At 48.5% G+C, this 19,853-nt stretch overlaps 1 protein-coding gene across 1 annotated transcript; it reads left to right on the top strand.

Annotated features, from left to right (window-relative positions):
* Positions 1 to 4,908: 4,908 nt before the first annotated feature.
* On the top strand, positions 4,909 to 7,492 carry LOC109754784 (protein RICE SALT SENSITIVE 3). The gene is made up of 7 exons (XM_020313685.4): positions 4,909 to 5,240; positions 5,412 to 5,465; positions 5,570 to 5,779; positions 5,922 to 6,027; positions 6,127 to 6,168; positions 6,406 to 6,462; positions 6,738 to 7,492. The coding sequence occupies exons 1-7, from the start codon at positions 5,104 to 5,106 to the stop codon at positions 7,227 to 7,229; spliced, it is 1,098 nt and encodes a 365-aa protein (XP_020169274.1). The 5' UTR covers positions 4,909 to 5,103; the 3' UTR covers positions 7,230 to 7,492.
* Positions 7,493 to 19,853: the final 12,361 nt, after the last annotated feature.

Here is a 19,853-nt window from a genome sequence, read left to right as displayed (position 1 = left end):
CATGTAACCAGTTGCCAAATACATTAGCAACACTACAAGGAGCATACAAACCAGAAGCTATTTGGATGACTGGCCATATAGAACAAGCCAATTTGCATTGGAAGAATAAATATTTTATTGTCTCATCATGGTGACAAAAGACACACTGCGTACTTCCAAGCCAATTCCTCTTAATAAGGTTATATTCAATAAGAATGACTCCGCGACGAAGATACCATGCAAAGATTTTATTCTTAAGAGGTATCTTCATCTTCCAGATCTTCTTGTTATTATCAACTAGCACATCAGACTAGATTAACGCTCTATACATTGACTCCACCGAGAATTGTGCATTCCCATGGAGGTTCCATCATAATACATCAGACCCATGTGACAATTGCACCATGGACAACCGCTGAAGTAGGATGTTCCACGGTTGGAGTATGGGTCCAATTAAATCTCTTCTAAACATCATATTTGACGGAAATGATGTCATTACCGTGGCGATAGTATCACCCTTGTGGCATGTAATGGTGTATAGAGCCGGGTATTGTTCCCGGAGTGTGGCACTTCCTAGGCACTTGTCCTCCTAAATTCTAATTTTCGAGCCGTCCTTAATCGCGAAGGATTCATAGCAGAAGAAATATGTCTCCATAGCCATTAGACCCGCCCAAAAGTGGGAATCCCCAGGCTTCCAATATACTTGGAATACCGCCTTGGAACACACATTTTTCCTCCTTAAGAGGGTTTGCCATACACCATTTTCCGTCAGTAATTTAAACAACCATTTGTCGAAGATGGCCCTATTCTTAACCTCATGGTTATAAATGCCCAACCCATCTTGATCTTTGGGACGGCAAACGACACTCCATTTAGCCGGTCGCCCTAGCTGAGGTGTTTTGGCTGCCTTCTGGCGTCTAAGCATCACCTAGACTTCGCCTTTCTCTAACAGAGCAAAAAATGCACCAAGGAAGCTATATGTCCTTTGCTCTGTTTCCTCACGGTGAACTGAGGATCAATTCTACGACTTCCTTCTTTAGCATTTTCAGTAACTTTGTGGCAGTAGCTAGCACGGTAGCACATGTCTCGTTCTTCGTAGGTAAAGCCATCATGACTTGCTTTATTAACATAAATCACACTTACACCGTTCGCAAGAATTACGAGTAAGCAACTAGGGATCATCGTCTCGTTATTTTATTTTATTTTAGAAAAGGAGGATGACCCCAGCCTCTGCATCTAGACGATGCATACGGCCACTTTATTAATTATTCTCACAAGACCTTACAAAGTAATACCATAGTAAGACTAAAGCCATTGTCTAAGCAACAAACTGTCGCTACACCTATCCAGTCGATGAAGGGGCGCAGATAGCCTGGGCCTAATACCAAACAGACATCGCAGCCAAACCTAACATCTAAGACCTGAGGACCCATCCAGGACGCCTGCCGGGCATGGGTCTCGTCGGTCTGGCGTGCTCTCAGAGGCCGCCGCCGCCAACTGCCACCGCTCCATCTTCAGAACTGTACTGATGCATCAACTTTGCTCGGTCTAGCTATTGTCGACGCCACCACGGCGCCCAACGGCACCTCCTCCCTGCGCGCAAACAGCTGTGCACGTCGCGGTCGCCACTGATACACCTCAGCACCATGCTGCTAAGTACCATCAGCCGACACAGCTTGAAGTCTTTGGAAGATCTGTCGTGCGTAGCACCTGCCGACCAGGCATGACAAAGCGTAGCACCTGTCGGTCAGGCATGACTTAACATCTCCACCGAAGCCCCGTGCAAGACGAAGCCGCTCCACCTCCTACCTCTGACTTCCAACGCTGCTCCACAAACGATGCTCCCAAGAGAGAAACGACACCGCAGTGCCACCATCGTCCGATCTGGAACACCAGATCCTAGGGTTTCCCCCAGAGCAGCACGAGTGGGTCGACAGTAGTTACACGACGATGCCTCCATCAAGGCAACGGCATAGAACGCCGCCATCGCCTGCCAACGGCTCGGTTTTCACCGGCAACCATGTCTCCCCAACTCGCAGCAGGGACTAGATGATGGATCTCGAGATCCGATCACCAAGCCTCTGGCCGGCCATCTCTGACGACGAAGATGACCACCAAGATTGGCCAGCGAGACGACGCGAGATGAAGTAGGGCGCTGCAAGCGTGCGTCCTGGCTAGCACCACCGGCGCTCGGTCCATCCCGGACCACGCCTCATGGCCGAGGGCAACGGCAAGCGCTGCCACGACGAGGACGCGGACCGGAAGCCCAGATCCGGCCCATCCGCGCGCCGCCAAATGGCCACCACCAAGCGCCGTTCAGGGGCAGCCCCGCCGCCGTGAGGGACGCCGCCCCACGGGCAGCAGGCGCCAGCCACCGGCGGAACACCGCCGCGCGCCACTGGCTACCGCGAGATCGCCACCGGCCGCCACGAGATCTGCGCGAGAACAACGAGGACGCCCCACCGCCACCTTCCCTGGGGACCACGCGGGCTTCGCCGGTGTTCCCTCCGGCGGCGGCGAAGCGGGGAGGGTGGCTGGCGGCGCGGTTAGGGTTAGCCTGCCGCGTCTATGCTCCTAGCGTTCTCCTGCCTCGCCCTCGCTCCACTGTTTGATCCGATGCCCCTCATCGCCTCGTTATTAGTTAGGTAAATGTTTATACACGGCGCGCCGGCCGAACCATTGCGCCGGACACGCGCGAAGCGTTCGATGAAAGATCGATCCTGCGGCCTAGCGCGCTCGTCCCCCTGTAGGCCCACCTTATCCCCTCATGGTTGTCTTCCTCCTCAACCCGTCTCCTTCTTTCTCGCATCTCCATGGCCTGCTCAGCGCCAACCTCGCGCGCTCAGGCTTGCGGGCGAGCCTCTCAGCCATGGACGCGGCACCCTCGAGCTTGACCTCTCCCCTCCTCTATCTCTTCCTCCCCACCAGAACCACAGTTCAAGATGGCAATATTCCCCGTGGGGATGGGTACCCGCGGGGATTTACACATCATGGAGCGGGGATGGGGGACAAATTATCCCCATGGGTATTGTCTGGCGGGTACCCGTTAGTCTCACAGGGCGGGGATGGATATAAAATTCCCCCGTGGGGACTCCATGGATACCCGAAAACTATGCCATGCGTACTACAAATGCATTATATATAGATTAAGACCTAGATATTTCACACAATTATTTTTCTGCACCTCTCCCAACAACCATGTCTTCACCAATCTCACCTATCCGTGTCAGCTTTGAAATCCCCATGGATACCCGACGGGTACCGGGTACCCGATATTGACGGGGATGGGGGGCGTTTTGTCCCCGCGAAGCTTCACGGGGATCGCGGGTATGGGGATTGGCGGGGATCGGGGCGGGGATGATGGAGTCATCCCCGGTCATCCCTGCCCCCGTTGCCACCTTGAACCACAGTTCTGCACGCCCTCACCATCGCTGCTGCACGACCCACCCCTGCTACTACTCCAAGCTTTCTTTGTCGGGCTTCTGCAGTCGGCGACGGCGCTGCCAGCGACAACCTTTTTTTTTGCTTCAAGCGAACGGCGCTGTGAAACGAGACGAGGGGCAGTGCTACAACCGGCTTTGGTGAAAAGCTACAACCACCTATACGAGTGCTACAACCATTGACAAAAAAGTTTCATACCTACATAGAAAAGCTTCAACCACCAATAGGGGAAGCTTCAACCAGCCACTGTCAACTGAAAAGGTTGCAACTGTTACGAAAAAAGCTTCAACCTTAGGTGAAAACGGATTCAGCCGAAAGATATACAAAGTTTCAACCGGGCACTGCAAGACAATAAAAGTTGCAACCATTTACAAAATAAGCTTCGATCGTAGTTGAAAAAAGCTTCAATCAACACAATGAAAAGCTTTAATCTGCGAAAAAAGTTTCAACCGACATGGAAAAAGCTTCAACCGGTGTGATAAAAAGCTTCAACCGGCATGCCAATGGTGCGAGGGGCGACGTTGAGAGCTGTGATCGGCGGCACGACAGTGCATCAGCGGGGTGTGCTAAGACGACGACTGCTAGGTGCCGCAACGACAGAGGGCGTCAGCATGCTTCAAGGTGGCGTCGTTTTTTGCTACGAGGGAGGGTGACGTCTTCCTGCTGGACCGGCGGCGACGAGGACAGTGAGCGCATCCAGGAACGCGGGGCGGCGGAGGGAGGAGGTCCAGGTGAGGGGATGGTGGCCGGCGGCCGAGAGGACGTCTAACGGCCGGGGCTGCGCGCTGAGAGGAAGAAGGAGATGAGAAAAGTCAACGCGCGTAGATCGAACAGTTGGGGCTCGTTGCATCGGGCGGCTGGGGCGCGACCGACCCAACTGTTGGGCCCGCGCACCGACGCCTAGCACCCGCCTATTAGTTATGCTCAAAGTTTGGAGACGTGCGTGACACTTGCTCTACGGGAAAAATATATTGATAGAACAAGTATACAAGAAAAGGCAACCAGGGAACGCAATGCATGAGCGAGTCAGGATGGAGCGCCGCGGAGTATTTAATGGAAAAGAATTATATGAGACTAGGTCTCACGGTTAGCATGTGAGACCCACCTTAATAAATGACACGTGACATTTACAAATTATAAAGCAATTCCCATCCCAGCACCGCAATTAATCCACAAGGAGCCGTACGAAGCACAGTCCTCTCTCTACATTTTGAGGAGCCCTGCCCCTGCGTCGCGTGTGTGGGCATGAAGGGGACACTTGGGATCAACTCGATCCAAGGACCAAAAACACAAGCAGAATTTTCTCATTCTTCCCTCCCGCAACTAATAATAAGAACCAAAATGTGGGCCCTGGGCAAAAGCCAGCCGGGTACACATTTTTTTATTAGCTTATACTCCCAAGCAGCAGTCCCCCATCATCTTCAGTCAGGTCCCTCTCGAGAGAGAGAGAGGGGAGGGGGTATAAATTTCGGGCAAGTGTGGCGCTCTCATTCGATGGTGGCCTCGCCTCTCACAGCCATACGGAGAGATCACACACGGGAAAGAAAGGGAGTCCCAGTCCAGGATCAAGCTAAGCAAGCTAGCTAGAGCTTAGCGCCAGTTCTCCGGTACTCTCGATCGGCGTCTCCTTTTCCGCTCCCCGCTGCTGAATCTCATCTCCGGCTGCTCGTGGCGGCGGCGGCAATGGAGGAGCAGCTGAGCCCGGTGGCGGTGACGCACCTGCTGCAGCACACGCTCCGGAGCCTCTGCACCAGCGACGCCTCGCAGTGGGTCTACGCCGTCTTCTGGCGCATCCTCCCCCGGAACTACCCTCCCCCCAAGTGAGCCCTGCCTTCTCCTCCCCTTCCTTTCTCGCATCCATCATCTTCATCAGGCGCCTGTAAACCAAACCATGGCCGCCACCGCCATCAATCAACCAACGTCCTGATGCCGCACCGCGCTCTTCGGCGATTGCTAATCTCTTTGCTCGCTCTGTCCGTCTGTTTGAGCAGATGGGATCTCCCAGGTGTGGCGTATGACAGGACCAGAGGAAACAGGAGGAACTGGTACGCGCATGCATACACATGGAGAGAGTCCTCTGCACTTGTCCAAGTCTTTTTTACCGTCGCCTGAGACTTACTGTGTTGGGGTTTTGGTTTCTTGCACCCAGGATCCTGGCGTGGGAGGACGGGTTCTGCAACTTCGCGGCCACCACCTCTGCAGCCGCCTGCGGCCAAGAGGGGGCAGGAGCCGCCGCGGCTGCGTACGCGGACTGCGAGGCTGCCGCCGCCGCAGCAGCGCAGGAGGCCAAGCAGGGCCTGGGCCTGCAGCCTGAGCTCTTCTTCAAGATGTCCCACGACATCTACAACTACGGCGAAGGGTCAGTACTCCCCAAGATTAACTGGCTTATGATCAGATTAGGTAGCTAAGCAGGCGATCGGCCGGTCGCCGGTGCTGCTGGATGATGGTTAAGTTAACTAACCAGGCTGCTTCTCTGTTTGTTCTTGGTCGCTTGGCTGCAGGTTGATAGGGAAAGTGGCGGCGGACCACAGCCACAAGTGGATCTTCAAGGAGCCCCCGGAGCAGGAGATCAGCCTCATCTCCTCCTGGAGCAACCCCGCCGACTCCGTAAGCCGCTCCTCCGCCCCCAAAACATTCGCCGCCAGCTTACCTTGCTAATGCAGTCCTTAACTAACCATCCTCCATGAAATTATTGACCCGGTGCAGCAACCGAGGACATGGGAGGCTCAGTTCCAGTCTGGAATCCAGGTACGCCTGCCTTGACAAATCGCAATCGCCGCCGGCCTTTTGATCAAAAGCTCTCTGCCTGCCTGCTCCATCATCCTCTGCCCCTTGATGCCTTCTCTGCTGCCGCATCGTTTCCCGCGCCGCATGCAGCTAGCTCAGCTGAAAGCTGAAAGCTGATGCTGCCATCGTAGCATAGATAGCATTACTGGTTTCTTTCTTTTCCCATTTCTTTCTCTCATTCTTGTGTGGCGCGTGCAGACCATCGCGCTGATCGCCGTCAGGGAGGGCGTCGTGCAGCTCGGCTCCATGAAAAAGGTGCGCTCATACCCTACTGCTAGCTGGATTAGCCCGTGTGTTTATAGCCCACTGCGTGCTCGCCGGTCTTATTCTACCGGGCTTTAATGGGTTCTCGCCCGAGAACGGAAGCCAACATGTGGCGCACGCGCGACCGTGCAGCGCTGCTACTAGTGGCAGCGGCAGCGGCTTTAATTGATAGTGGTATTTTGGTTGCACGAGTGAGTGGTTGTGTAATGATGATGTGATGCTGCTCCGGGACTTGCTGGTTTGATCGATGGATCGTGGTCATGCAGGTGGCGGAGGACCTGAGCTACGTGGTGACGCTGCGCCGCAAGTTCGGGTACCTGGAGAGCATCCCGGGCGTGCTGCTGCCGCACCCCTCGTCGGCCGGCGTGTTCCCGGTGGCGGACGTGGCCTCCGCCGCGGGCTGGCCGGGCATGATGCCGCCGCCGGACTTGTACGTCGACCCCTACGTCCCCGGGCCGGCGCCCATGCACATCATGCCGTCCATGAGCAGCCTCGAGGCGCTGCTCTCCAAGCTGCCGTCCGTGGTGCCGGCGCCCCCGCAGCCGCCGGGGGGCATGCCGGGCGTGGCGCCGCCCTCGGACGCCGCGGCCAAGGAGGAGGCGGAGGAGGACTACAACGCCCACTGCCACGCCATGGACATGTCGTCCGTGCCGAGCAACGGCGGCGAGAGCACGAGCACGAGCGCCGCCGCCGCCCCCACTCCCATGTCGTCCTACTTCCTCGACGTGGGCGGCAAGCCCAGCGAGGCCGGGTTCTAGGCAGGCCATCCACGGCCGTCGCCGTCGTCGTCGTTGCTCTACTAGCTAGTGTAAAATCAATTAATCGATCATATTAGTCCCACGACCATCCATCCCACGCCAAACGACCACGGACTAGTTAACCCCAAATCATTGGCACAGTGTCTGATTATATCGTCGTACCAGTTCCGTCGGACCTGATCTCTGGCCGTACGTAGTGTACAATGTAACAGCTACGCAGTAGCGGTGTGCATGCATGATTGGATTTGTCCATCGCATTTACACATGCCTGTTATGAGATGTGAGATGCATGACACCTGAGGGAGCAAGGACACGGCAATGGCCGGCGTGCCCCAATCGGACCGTCGTCCTTCCCCTTCCCCGTCGCGATCCGATGGAAGCGCGTTCCTTTGACTACTCCTTTCCCGCCGGGGCCCAGGTGCCTCCTCTCCGGCCAACTAATGCACGTCCGATACGACCAATCTCAACTTCTCGATCAGCTAGGTAGTATGTACGGACCATGGATCGAGTACTATCTTTGATTCTTGTGGTCAAGATCGGGTGAAATTTTTCTGAAGATTTTAATGGTGGAGGCGCGGTCATAAGTCATAACTGAGCACAGTGCCATGGAGCTTTATGCATGAAGGAGCTCTGTAAGAAAAATTTCGGGGCCGGCGGTCGTCGCTCGTCTGCGGAGAACTATTGTGGGTTCCTGCAGAGTCGTTCAAGCGGCGGCAGAGGGCAGAGGCAGCGTGCCCCACCGTCCCGGCGGCAACAGTGTCGCACAACACAATCATCAGTGCGGGAAGAGGACGTACGCGGGAGCGATGGAATGATTGTTGTGCTTGTGCACCGGCCTTGAGCGAGGAAATGCGTGCAGGCGAGCAACAGCGGCGCTGCTGTCCGCTTCCTCCCTGCCACTAACGGATCCCGCGGCGCTGTCGACGGCGGCCGCCGCGGCTGGCTGGCTGGCGCCGAGACTGTAGACGGCTCAGAGGGTGGGTGTGGGGGCGCGGAGGAGGGGTGTGTATTCAAGCTGCTTCAGATTCAGTCAATCAGCATCGCCGGACGTGGATTGGTCGTTGGTCCCGACCGCTGGGGCGGGGCCGGGAACAACCTAATCTGCGCCGGGGACCCACGCCGCCATCATCACCTGACTGCGATTGCTTGCCATTGCCATTGCCGGGGGCGGGGGTCGGCGCGCAGCTTATGATTCGGCAGGGGCGTTCTGTCGAGGCGTGAGTGGTGCGTGCGGCGCACACGCGGAGCGCGCGCGCACGCGCGTACTGCATTCTCCACTGGCATGGCGTCCTGCGTGAACTTCCAGGTACGATGAGAGTTGACTACAGCCCGTGTACGTACGTGCGTGCTCGAAGCCGCACGGCGTGCCGTCGTCGTCGCCGTCGTGCGGTTCGCGTGATCGATCGGATCGCGGTGGCGTCACAAATAGCCTGCCCACGCAACGCGAACGGCAGCGCCAGCGCGCGAGCTGGACCGGCCGGATCCGCTGCGTTCACGCGGCACCGGCACCGCCGCGTGCCTTTGCCACCGCGTTCCTGACCATCGAGCAGCCCCGCCACTGTGCGGCATTCACGGCGCTCCTCTAGGGCGGCGTCCACAGACGCTGCACCTACGTCTGGCGCCACTGACCGGCGCGCGTGCGTGCATGCGGGCGCGTACGGCGTCGATCGGGCCGGCCGGGCGGCGGCGGTACGTAGCGGGGCGCCATCGACGTGCATCCACGCACGTAGCGGCGCCGCGCGGTGGTCCTTGGTACGGAGAGGCACAGCTAGCCACGGATGCATGTGGACCGGCGCCTCGGCGTCGAGCAAATGATTGGCCGAGAGCCGGTTTCCGCGAGTTTGCGGTGCCTGGTCGATCGGGTGGGCGGTGGCGACGGGCTGGTCGGCGTCCGGGGGATGGATACGACGAGACGACGCGCGCAATCATTGGGTAGTTTGACCTCGATTTGTCCAAGCCAGGGGACGTGGCCCGAAGTTGGCGGGGTACAGAGCGAGAGTTCGCGCGCAGTGGCTCGATGCCTCTCCTTTATGAATTTCATATGAATTCTATCTATATCTATATATATACCCTATACCTATACCTACTAATAGAAGAAACAGATTGACTAATTCACATCTAGATGTTTTTTAAGGATGTCACATCTAAGTCTAGCGCCGTTAGATCTTATTTGTCTTTGAATCTCGTGCAACATGATCGTTCCTCGCATGCTCGTCGGCCTGTGTCCAATTCCTGTTGTTGCTTTTTTTTCGCGAGCTCGAGCAGGTCTGCACCGCTTGATGTGTTTGTGGGATTTCATCTGTTTGTCTTAGTTGTGAGCTTCATTGTACGATGGTAGAAGAACATGGTGAGAGAGCGGCCGTTATTTTTTCTCTCGAGAGGAGAAGTGACGGTGCCCATTCATTTTCCTACGTTTCTGAAAACAAAATTCATTTGCCTATCCTTCATGCGACGAGTGGGTTGTAGTGAGAAGGGAGGAGTGTAAGTAAGTGATTTTTCGTTCATATTTTTCTTTGTTTTTTATTTTTATTTTATTTTCTTGATTTCCTTTTCCTTTTATTTTTTCTTCTCTATCTTTATTTTTTCTTATTCATTTATTTGTTTTAAATTCATGATTTTTTCCATATGTTATTTATTTTCTTTAAATATCGTGCAAATCTTGATCGTGGGTTGTTTTGTCGCGCGTCCAGTGTCGCACTGTGCGTCTCGTGTCTACTTATTGATCTGCTCGCGTTGTGTCTTTTATTGGGACATTTCACGGCGTGATCTGGGTCCGTTTCGGATAGGTTTTGCTAATTCGCATTTAGATGAGAGTTAACAATATCTCATTTAACTCATGTACCATTAGATATACGTGCTTCTGAGTCGTACTCGTTGTTGTTCTATCGTGTTTTTAGTTTCGTCCCTCGTGAAGCAGTGAGGCCTGATATGACTTTTTTAGTGGGCCGTATTTACATTTTGTGTATTCATTTTTTGTGTGGGCTGTAGCTGTTTTGTGGAGGGCTACATGTCTATGTATTCCCTGTTTTTGTTTATTTTGGTTTGACTGTGTAGCTAAAGAAGAGATTTTTTGGTTTTGGATTTGCTAAATCTCATCTTGATGATGTCTCATCTGAGTCTATAATCGTCCAATTTGTTTGTTTTAAAGTTCACACAAACTTGATCATGCAATCGCTACTTTTGCCGTGTGTTCTATTGTCCCGTTTTATTTTGTGTCAGCTTGTTCTCATGTTTCTTCACATGAGCCCATATATGCTGTTGTTTGAGGGGTGTGACTCGTTTCTCTTTTGTGGGTTTTTGCTATGCGTTTTCTGTGGCCCGATGGAGAATTAGTAGAGTCCACGCTCAACTCGTAAATGTTCTCGTAGTTGTCCTAATTACAAGTCCACCCCTCAAGTAGCAACAGGGCAAGTTTTTTATTTTTATCGAGTTGTGAATCTACGTTCGGCTTGCAACTGGACTCGTAGTTTGTTATTGTCCCAGCTGCAAGTCCAGCCTCGACTCGCAAATGGTATCATAGTTTTGTATACTTGTCCCAGTTGCAAGTTCACTCTTGATTGGGAACTAGGTATGTAGTTTGTTTTATCCGGTTGCAAATCCACCCTTGACTCACAACTCGTATCGTAGTTTTGTGTAGTTATCTCAGTTGCAAGTCCACCCCCGACTCGCAATATAGGTGTCCCAGTTGCATGTCCACCCTTGAACTCGCAACTAGCCTCATAGTTTGTTTCATCGTAGTTGCAAGTCTACCCTTAACTCGCAACTGCCATGTGTTTTCTTTTTTTCCTCCCAGTTGCAGGTTCACCCTTGACTCACAACTGGGCCCGCAATTGTTCCTGTTGCAAGCCCACCATCGACTCGCAACTGGGCCCGTAGTTGTTCCAGTTGCAAGCCCACGCTCGACTCGCAACTAGAGCATGTGTTTTTGTTTTTTCATCCTAGTTGTAAGTTCATCCTTGACTCACAACTAGGGGTGCGTGTGTGTGTTTTGTTGTGGCCCCCGGTTGCAAGCCGACCATCGATTCGCAACTAAGGGTGTGTGTGTGTGTGTGTGTGTGTCGAGAGTCCCCAGTTGCAAGCCGACCATCAACTCGCAATTAGGGGTGTTCGTTGAGGGGCCCGAGTTGCAAGTCGACCATCAAACTCGCAACTAGGGTGTGTGTGTTTTGTCGTGACCCCCAGTTGCAAGCCGACCATCGACTCACAACTAAGGATGTGTGTGTGTGTGTGTGTGTGTGTGTCGAGGGTCCCCAGTTGTAAGCCGACCATCGATTCGCAACTAGGGTGTGTGTGTTTTTATTTGTCGAGGGTCCCCGATTGCGAGCAGGCCATCGACACGCAACTAGGGTTGTGTGTGTTTGTTAGTGCCCCCAGTTGCATGTCGACCATTGACTCGCAACTAAGGGTGTGTGGGCGGGTGGGGGAGGGGGGAAGGGGGGTTGTCAAGAGTCCCCATTGCAAGCCAACCATCGACTCGCAACTAAGGGTGTGTGTGTGTGTGTGTGTGTCGAGGGTCCCCTGTTGCATGTCAACCATCGAGTCGCAACTAAAGGTGTGTGTGTGTGTGTGTGTGTGTGTGTGTTTGTGGAGGGTCCCCAGTTTCATGTCAACCATCGACTCGCAACTAGGGGGTGTTTTGTCATGGCCCCCAGTTGCAAGCCAACCATCGCCTCGCAACTAAGAGTGTGTGTGTGTCTGTGTGTTTGTTGGTCGAGGGTCCCCAGTTGCATGTCAACCATTGGCTCGCAACTTGGGGGGGGGGTGGTATTTTGTCATGGCCCCCAGTTGCAAGCCACCATCGCCTCGCAACTAAGGGTGTGTGTGTGTTTGTTTGTCGAGAGTCCCCAGTTGCATGTCGACAACTAACTGACAACTAGGGGGGTGTTTGTCAGTGCCCCAGTTGCAAGTCGACCATCGACTCGCAACTAAGGATGTGTGTGTTTGTCGAGGGTCCCTAGTTGCAAGCCGACCATCGACTCGCAACTAGGGGGTGTGTGTTTTGTCGAGGGTCCCTAGCTGCATGTGAACATCGACTCACAACTGGGTGGTGTGTGTGTTTGTTTAGGCCCCCAGTTGCAAGCTGGCCATCGACTCTCGGAACGGGTGTGTGCGTGTGTGTGTTTTGTCGTGGCCCCCAGTTGCAAGCCGACCATATACTCGCAACTAAGGGTGCGTATGTTTGTCGAGGGTCCCCAGTTGCATGTCCACCATCGACTCATAACTAGGAGTGTGTGTGTTTGTTGAGGGTCCCCAGTTGCATGTCGACCATCAACTCGCAACTAGGGGGGTGTGTGTGTGTTTTGTCGTGGCCATCAGTTGCAAGTCCACCATTGACTCACAACTAAGGACTGTGTGTTTGTCGAGAGTCCCAAGTTGCAAGCCGAGCATCGACACACAACTAGGGGGTGTGTGTGAGTTTTGTCGTGTCCCCCAGTTGCAAGTCCACCATTGACTCGCAACTAAGGGTTGTGTGTTTGTCGAGAGTCCCAGGTTGCAAGCCGAGCATCGACTCGCCACTAGTGGGTGTGTGTGTTTTGTCGTGACCCCAGTTGCAAGTCAACCATCGACTCGCAACTAAGGGTGTGTGTGTTTGTCGAGGGTCCCCAGTTGCAAGTATTCCATTTTTTGACAGATTTTTTTCTTTTTTTGATAGAATAAAAATTTGCAAGGCACTTTTTTCTTTTTTGATAGAATAAAAATTTACAAGGCACTTTTTCTTTTCTTTTTTTGATAGAATAAAAATTTACAGTGCACTTTGTCAACGGTCCCCAGTTGCATGCCGACCATAGACTCCCAACTAGGAGAGTGTGTGTGTGTGTGTGTGTCGAGGAACCCAGTTGCAGTTGCATGCCGGCCATTGACTTGCAACTAGGTGAGTGTGTGTTTGTCGGTGCCGCCAGTGCAAGCCGACCATCGACTCGCAACTAGAGGTGTGAGTGTTTGTCGTGGGTCCTCATTTGCAAGCCGAACATCGATTCACAACTAGGGGTGGGGGGGGGGGGCGTGCGTTTCGTTGAAGGTCCCCAATTACATGTCAATCATCGACTTGCAACTAGAGGAGTGTATGTTTTTCGAGGGTCCCCAATTGCATGTCAACCATCGACTCACGAGTAAGGGTGTGTGTGTCGAGGGTCCCCAGTTGCATGCTGACCATCGACTCGCAACTGTGTGTGTGTGTCGAGGGTCCCAGTTGCATGTCAACCATCGACTCACAACTAGGGGTAGTGTGTGTGTGTTTTCGAAGGTCCCCAGTTGCAACCTGACCATCAACTCGCAACTAGGGGTGTGTGTGTTTGTCGAGGGTCCCCAGTTGCAAGCTGACCATCGACTTGCAACTAGGGGAGTTTGTGTTTGTTTGTGCCCACGGTTGCATGTCAACCATCTACTCATAACTAGGGGAGTGTGTATTTGTCGAGGGTCCCCAGTTGAATGCCGACCATCGACTCTTAACTATGGTTGTGTATGTTTGTCGAGGGCCCCCAGTTGCATGCCGACCCTCGACTCGCAACTAGGCTAATAGTTTTTCTGGTTGCACGCTCACCATCGGCTCGCAACTGGTGTCGTACTCTTGTGTAGTTGTCTCAGTTGTAAGTCCAACATCGAGTCACAACTTGCCGACTCGACCAAGTTGCATGTCCACCCTAGACACGCAAATCGCCTGACCTAGTTGCATGTCCACCCACGACATGCAACTCGTCTTACCTAGTTGTTTGTCAACCACCGGTACACAACTCGTCCTGACCTGATTCAATTGCATGTCCACCATCGACATGCAATTTGCCCCGACCCCGACCCAATCCCATGTCCACCCTCGACACGAAACTTGCCAGACCCAGTTGTTTGTCCACTCTTGACGCACAACTTGCCGCGACTCAGTTCATATCCACCCTTAGCTTATCTTTTTTCCCCTTTTGATTTTCCTCCACCATGCGGTTTTTTGTGTTTAAAAAAATGTTTACCATGTTTGAAAAAATGTTCATTGTTTATTTATAAAATGTTCATATTTTTTTTAAAAAATTGCCTTCTTCTAAAAAAGGCCGATCCTATTTAAGAAAAATATTAACGGTGTTTTTTTAGAAAATGTTTTCTGTGTATGTTGAAAATGTATGTTAAAAATGTTCATCATGCATCTTTCAAAAAGATTCATCGTGTATTGTGAAAATATGTCAATAGTTTTTTTTTTAGGTTGAGCACTTCTACACAAACATTTTTCTTCATGCAATACATGACTATATTTTCATCTTCGTTTATTTTTGTAAATAGGATTTACATCAAACTAGTGAAGTAGTTTTTTTAATATAGATATAGATTAGAAGTTTTTTCATGCATGTGTCTTTTGGCCCTTCGCGCACAGATATCTTTTAAAAGAGAATATGGGACTATTAATTAATCAACGGTAGACAAATGCAATCTGGTGGTACAGGTACATGTACGTGTTGTGAGAGCCAGAGATTCATTATATATGAAGCTTAGCTAGCTAACATTCTGTTGCATGTGCGGTTAAACTGAACTACTGAAGCTAAAGAAGCAGCTAGCAGGGCTACTTGCGTGGTGTGCGTGGCACCCAAGGAAAAGACATAACAATGAGTACAAATACATGTACGTGTGTATGAATATATAAAGGTGCAGCCCAGATCTGACCAGTAACAAACAACATATAAGGCCCAGGGAAGGGGGTGTCGGGGTTGTTTGTAGTGGGTCGGAGGATACACAGAAGAAAAGAAAGACAAACAAACAAAGTAAAAAAAAAACAAAGACAAAGAACGGAGGTGGGGTTTATTTTAGGATGAGCTGTTGCTGACGTCACATTTAGATGTGACATTGTTATGTCACATCTAGATGAGGCTTAGACAGACCCACTAAAAGAAATAGGTATTCTTAGTCCGTCATGCTATTTTGTAAAAAATCCCCCTGATGTTTCTGACATTAAACCCGTAGTATATATCAAATGTTTTTTAAAGTACTCATATCTTTTAAACCGTAACTTCGAATTTGACATATTATATATGAATGATTAGAAAAATATGTAAAATCTAAATATGATGCTATCTTACCTGTTAACAATTAAAAAATACTATCAAGGCTGCAATGTTAATCAACAATGCATTATCCGTCTTTTTTCATACCAGTACTGATTTAGATTGGGGATGAACACCTCAGCAAAATCAGGATTAGACATCAAATTGAAGATAAATTTGTTAGAGATATAAATTAGGACATGCGTGACAAGCAATAAAAGGACCAAATAAAGATGGAATGTCCGCTATAAAATAAATAAAAGAGAAAATGCAAAGAAGATCCGATAAAGATGAGATGTTGCGCTATTCTCCTGTATATAAGAAGAAAAAAGACAGGACATGCATGAAAAAAATAAAAAGGAGGCATGCATGACAAAAAATAAAATAAAAGACAAGTTTGATAAGAAATAAATAGTGATGAAACAGGGACCAATACCTATGACATGTATGGCAAGAAACAGTGATGAAATAGGGGCGCAAGTACTTGCTTCAAAATGAGACCGTAAAAGAATGTTCTTTTCCAGACAAAAAAAAACTCTTTTTATGATTAAAAAATCCTGTATCTTTTTAACAACCTTTTAACTCTTCATGTATTTAAGAAATAGCTACAAATTCTCAGATTATAAAACTTTAAAAAAAAATTAAGAGCGTGTTTTGCTAGTAGGATAAAATTCTTTATACCAAGTGGTCAGCTTGGTACGCCACCAACAAAAAATTGCAATCAATGCTAAATAATTCTTTCTAAGAACTTTTTTAGAACATTTTGTTTTTTGTGCCTTTTGGTTTATAGGAATGGATTCATATTCCTACGTATTTCCAAGGAAAATAAACATTAGTCTGGACTCAGTGGAAAAAATAATCCTCATGTGTGAACCAAATTACATCTCTTTTCCTATTCCTACTCATAGATTTAATATAGATGTCATCTCATTTCTTATAAAATTTATATTCCTATGATAATTCTAGGACCCTGATAAGTGTCACACTTGTGGCATGAACACATAATATCTCCGAACGTTTTTTATGTCAGTGACGTGAGGATGACAACTTTTGTTGTCAAGCATGGTAACTTTCTTTTCAGATGGCAACTTTCATTTTCTGGGGAATGTTTTCTCTTTTCGGATGGCAACTTTAATTGTAAAAAACGCCAGGACCGGATTGCTTTGTGTCACAAGCATGGCACTTGTCATTTGGGTAATTCTATCCTATGAACCAAATGAGACCTCAGTTTCGTACTGGTCGGTCGCCGTTGAATTATTGGCCATCGGAACGAGGCCCAAAGGTGAGAGCATTTGCCGGTGGACCCTTCCTCTTGATCCAGTATTTGGAAACGACCCATTTTTGCGGGAAAACATCCGGCGACGACATGACGGGGAGCACTTGTTGAAGAAAGGGAATTGCTCTTTTTAGGAGGATATTTTGTATCATAACACAGACGTAGATGCTCATGCATACACACGTACATTCACTCCTATGAATGTACACACACCGTACCCTTATGTGCATCTCCTAGAGATTGAGTCGGCACATGATCTTAGGATTGACGAAGTCGCCACAAATGCCTCATAGTCAACGAGAAAGTCTCCTCCCACTGAACACACACCACCGAAAGACATGAAGTAAAGCCAGAAAGATGCGAGTACCAATGTCAAGTCTAGGACTTGAACTGTAGTAGGCTGAAGATACCATTGTTCTCCTAAACATTCAACCACATGTTGATCCGCTTTTTGAGGGCAATTGATTTCCGTCAAGGGGGGGGGGGGGGATTTGTTGATAGACCTCTAAACACTAGTGTTTATCATAAACTGGCATGTGTGCCATGTTCCAAGGCAAGACGAATCGAGCCCTTGTTTTTGTTGTGAAAATTGCGTTCAGTGTTCAATATTTAAAACTAGAGGGAACAACTGAGGTTACCCCTGGCGGGAGACCTCTTTTGATGGCCTGGGAGCATGCATTTGGATCGAGTGACACATGAGGTGTTTCTGCGTGGCACTCTTTTTAGTGGGCTTTACTGTCTTTCTTTACCTTTAGAACACAAAGCTTTGCTTGGTGAAATCATCTGCCACTGTTTGACTTGCTTTCACAGCTTTTAGCTTGAATGTGGCACTAAATCGTCCATCTCAACTAAAGAAAAATAGTAGACAAGCGGAGCGTCCCGCCCCCGCCACATGTTGTGTGATAGTCGCTTCCTCTGATTTTTTTTTCTGTACGACCTTTTAAGCTTTAGATGGACTTTTTCGGTTTTTTGTTTTCGCCCTGTTTTCCCTAGGTTTCACGAAAATAATGCACTGAGCGTGAAAAAAATGTGCTTTCTCAAGAAGCACAACTGAAAGGGACAAAAAGTGCTACTCGTGGAAACACATATTTGCTTCTACAAGAAGCACGACTGTGCTTCTCGGAAAGGAAAAAAATGTCCTTCCATGAGAAGCAGAAATTTGCTTCTGGTACAGGCACAAATTTGTTTTTTCTATTGGCTCTAGATTTTTTTCTTTGGGTTTTTTTGTCATTCATTTTTTCGGCTGCCTTTTTTGTCTTTTTTGTATTGTCTTTTTTCCCAGGGTTTTTCTTTTTGTTTTTGGTCTCTCTGGGGTTTTCTTGAGAAAAAAATCATTGATACCTATTAACATTGGATCTAATTTCAAAGATCTCAATTTGAGAAATCCAACAGTGAAAATGGTTCGGGATTTGAACAGATGGTTCAACAGATAAAACATTTTGAATAAACGAATTTCTAAAGAAGAAGAAGAAAAACAGAAAAAACTTAACAGGCTGGGACAAGTGACGCACATGCAGTATGTCATTTGTCAGCGCGTGAAAGATGAAAGTGCCCTTTGCCTGTGGTACCCGGAATTAGAAACCAACTACAGCGTGAACCGGGCAAGCTCATTGCAGCGAGCCGATTTACTACAATGAACTAGTGCACTACAACGGAGCACCATAACAAGCCGTTCACGGTAGCGAATAGGAGCACTGCAGCGAGCTATTTGTTTATCGACAACTTTTAATTCGTTCGTTTTGTAAAAAGGCTCTATTTTTCAAAATTTGAGAATATTCTTGAAAGAACTTGAACATTATTACAAAATCAAACATTTTAGCAAAAATTAAACCTTATTTGAAAATCTCAAACAATTATTTCATAAAGGGAACATTTTATGAATATATGACCATTTTTTAAATTCTATTTTAAAAATATCAAATCTTGATAATCAATCTATAAATCATCAACATTTTTGCAAACAGGGTAACAAGTTTTGGAAACGTGAATATATTTTGGAACTTCCAAGTTTTTTATTTTGTTTTCATTAATTTTTGAACTTTTTTTAAAAGAAAAAAAAAGAGTATGTAGACAAAACCCTTTTTGGAATATTCCTAAAACCAAGATTTTGTAGAGCATGGGTCAGTCCATTTATCGGTCGCTCGGCCGCTTGCCTCTGCGACATATCGATTGATGTTATTGGGCTTTTCGGATGATGTGGTCTTTTCATAGGGGCATACATGGCAAATCCTAAACGGCGCTTAAGGCACCTGTTTCTTCAGTTTACGCAAACTGACACATAGCCCCGCGCCCCGCTGGGCTGGCCCATTTCAAGTTTTTCTTTTCTTCCGGTAATACTTCAAAAAACCTGAGCCGGAGGAGTTTGGGACTCCCAACCTCTAGCTCATAACAAAGCAAGGCAACGAACTGGCCACCTTTTGTACTGTGACTATGTTAATTCTTTATTACTTCTTTAAATATAGAACGCTACAAAATGCAACGATTTTCTGATTTTCTTTTTTTTTTATTTTCTTCTCTCCTCTTTTTGGAATATGTAAATTTTTTTCATTAAATTTGATGAGATTTTCCGAAATTTGACGAATTTTTACCTAATCGATGAACTTTTCCAAATTCGATGATTTTTGAAATTGGATGAACTTTTTAAAAAAAATCGATGATCCTTTTTAAAATTGGAGAAACTTTGTTTTCATTTTTGATGTATTTTTTTCAAATTGGATGAAGTTGTTTTTGTTAATTTCGACGATCTTTGTTTTAAACTCGATGAAATTTATTCAAATTTGATGATCTTTTTTCGAATTGGATGAATTTGTTTCAAATTTGTTAAACTTTTCTTTCAATTTAATAAGCTTTTTAAAAATAGATAAAACTATTTTCGTTTTTATGAACTTTAAAAAATTTGATGAACTAGGTTTCAAAATCAATTAACTTTTGAACAATTCTCAGCTTTACATTAATGTTTCACTAAAAGGAAGGTTAAGTAGTACTTTTTTCTAGTAGGAGAACACCAGAATGTGTTTAGTCCAATGGTTCTTGTGTTAATCTACAAAAGATGTGTGATGCTGAGGTTTAAACCCTACTTTCCCACTTTTTCTTCACATTTTTTTCTTTTTTTTTTCTGACGTTCGCGACCGCCTGTATCGCCAACCGGCGCTTAGAGCGCTTGTTAGGAGCTCTTGGCATGCACGGGTTGCTCCACATCAAAATTAATAAGGTTCCCAACCGGTTTTCTGAAACTTCTAGAAGGTTCCTATACCGACTTTCTTTCCGCTCGGTTTTTTTTCTTTTTTCTTTTTTCCTGTTTCTTTTTTTCCTTTTTATGTTTATTCTCTT

Source organism: Aegilops tauschii, chromosome 7 (assembly GCF_002575655.3).
Source record: "Aegilops tauschii subsp. strangulata cultivar AL8/78 chromosome 7, Aet v6.0, whole genome shotgun sequence".
Classification (NCBI taxonomy): domain Eukaryota; kingdom Viridiplantae; phylum Streptophyta; class Magnoliopsida; order Poales; family Poaceae; genus Aegilops; species Aegilops tauschii.
This window is presented reverse-complemented; position numbering and strand designations above follow the sequence as displayed.

What these genes read in the sequence shown, in the direction of transcription:
- LOC109754784 (XM_020313685.4), top strand. Translation starts at nt 5,104, where the DNA reads ATGGAGGAGCAGCTGAGCCCGGTGGCGGTGACGCACCTGCTGCAGCAC. An exon ending in AGAGGAAACAGGAGGAACTG is followed by an intron (nt 5,466 to 5,569) that starts GTACGCGCATGC and finishes TCTTGCACCCAG; the next exon opens with GATCCTGGCGTGGGAGGACG. An exon ending in AGCTCGGCTCCATGAAAAAG is followed by an intron (nt 6,463 to 6,737) that starts GTGCGCTCATAC and finishes GTGGTCATGCAG; the next exon opens with GTGGCGGAGGACCTGAGCTA.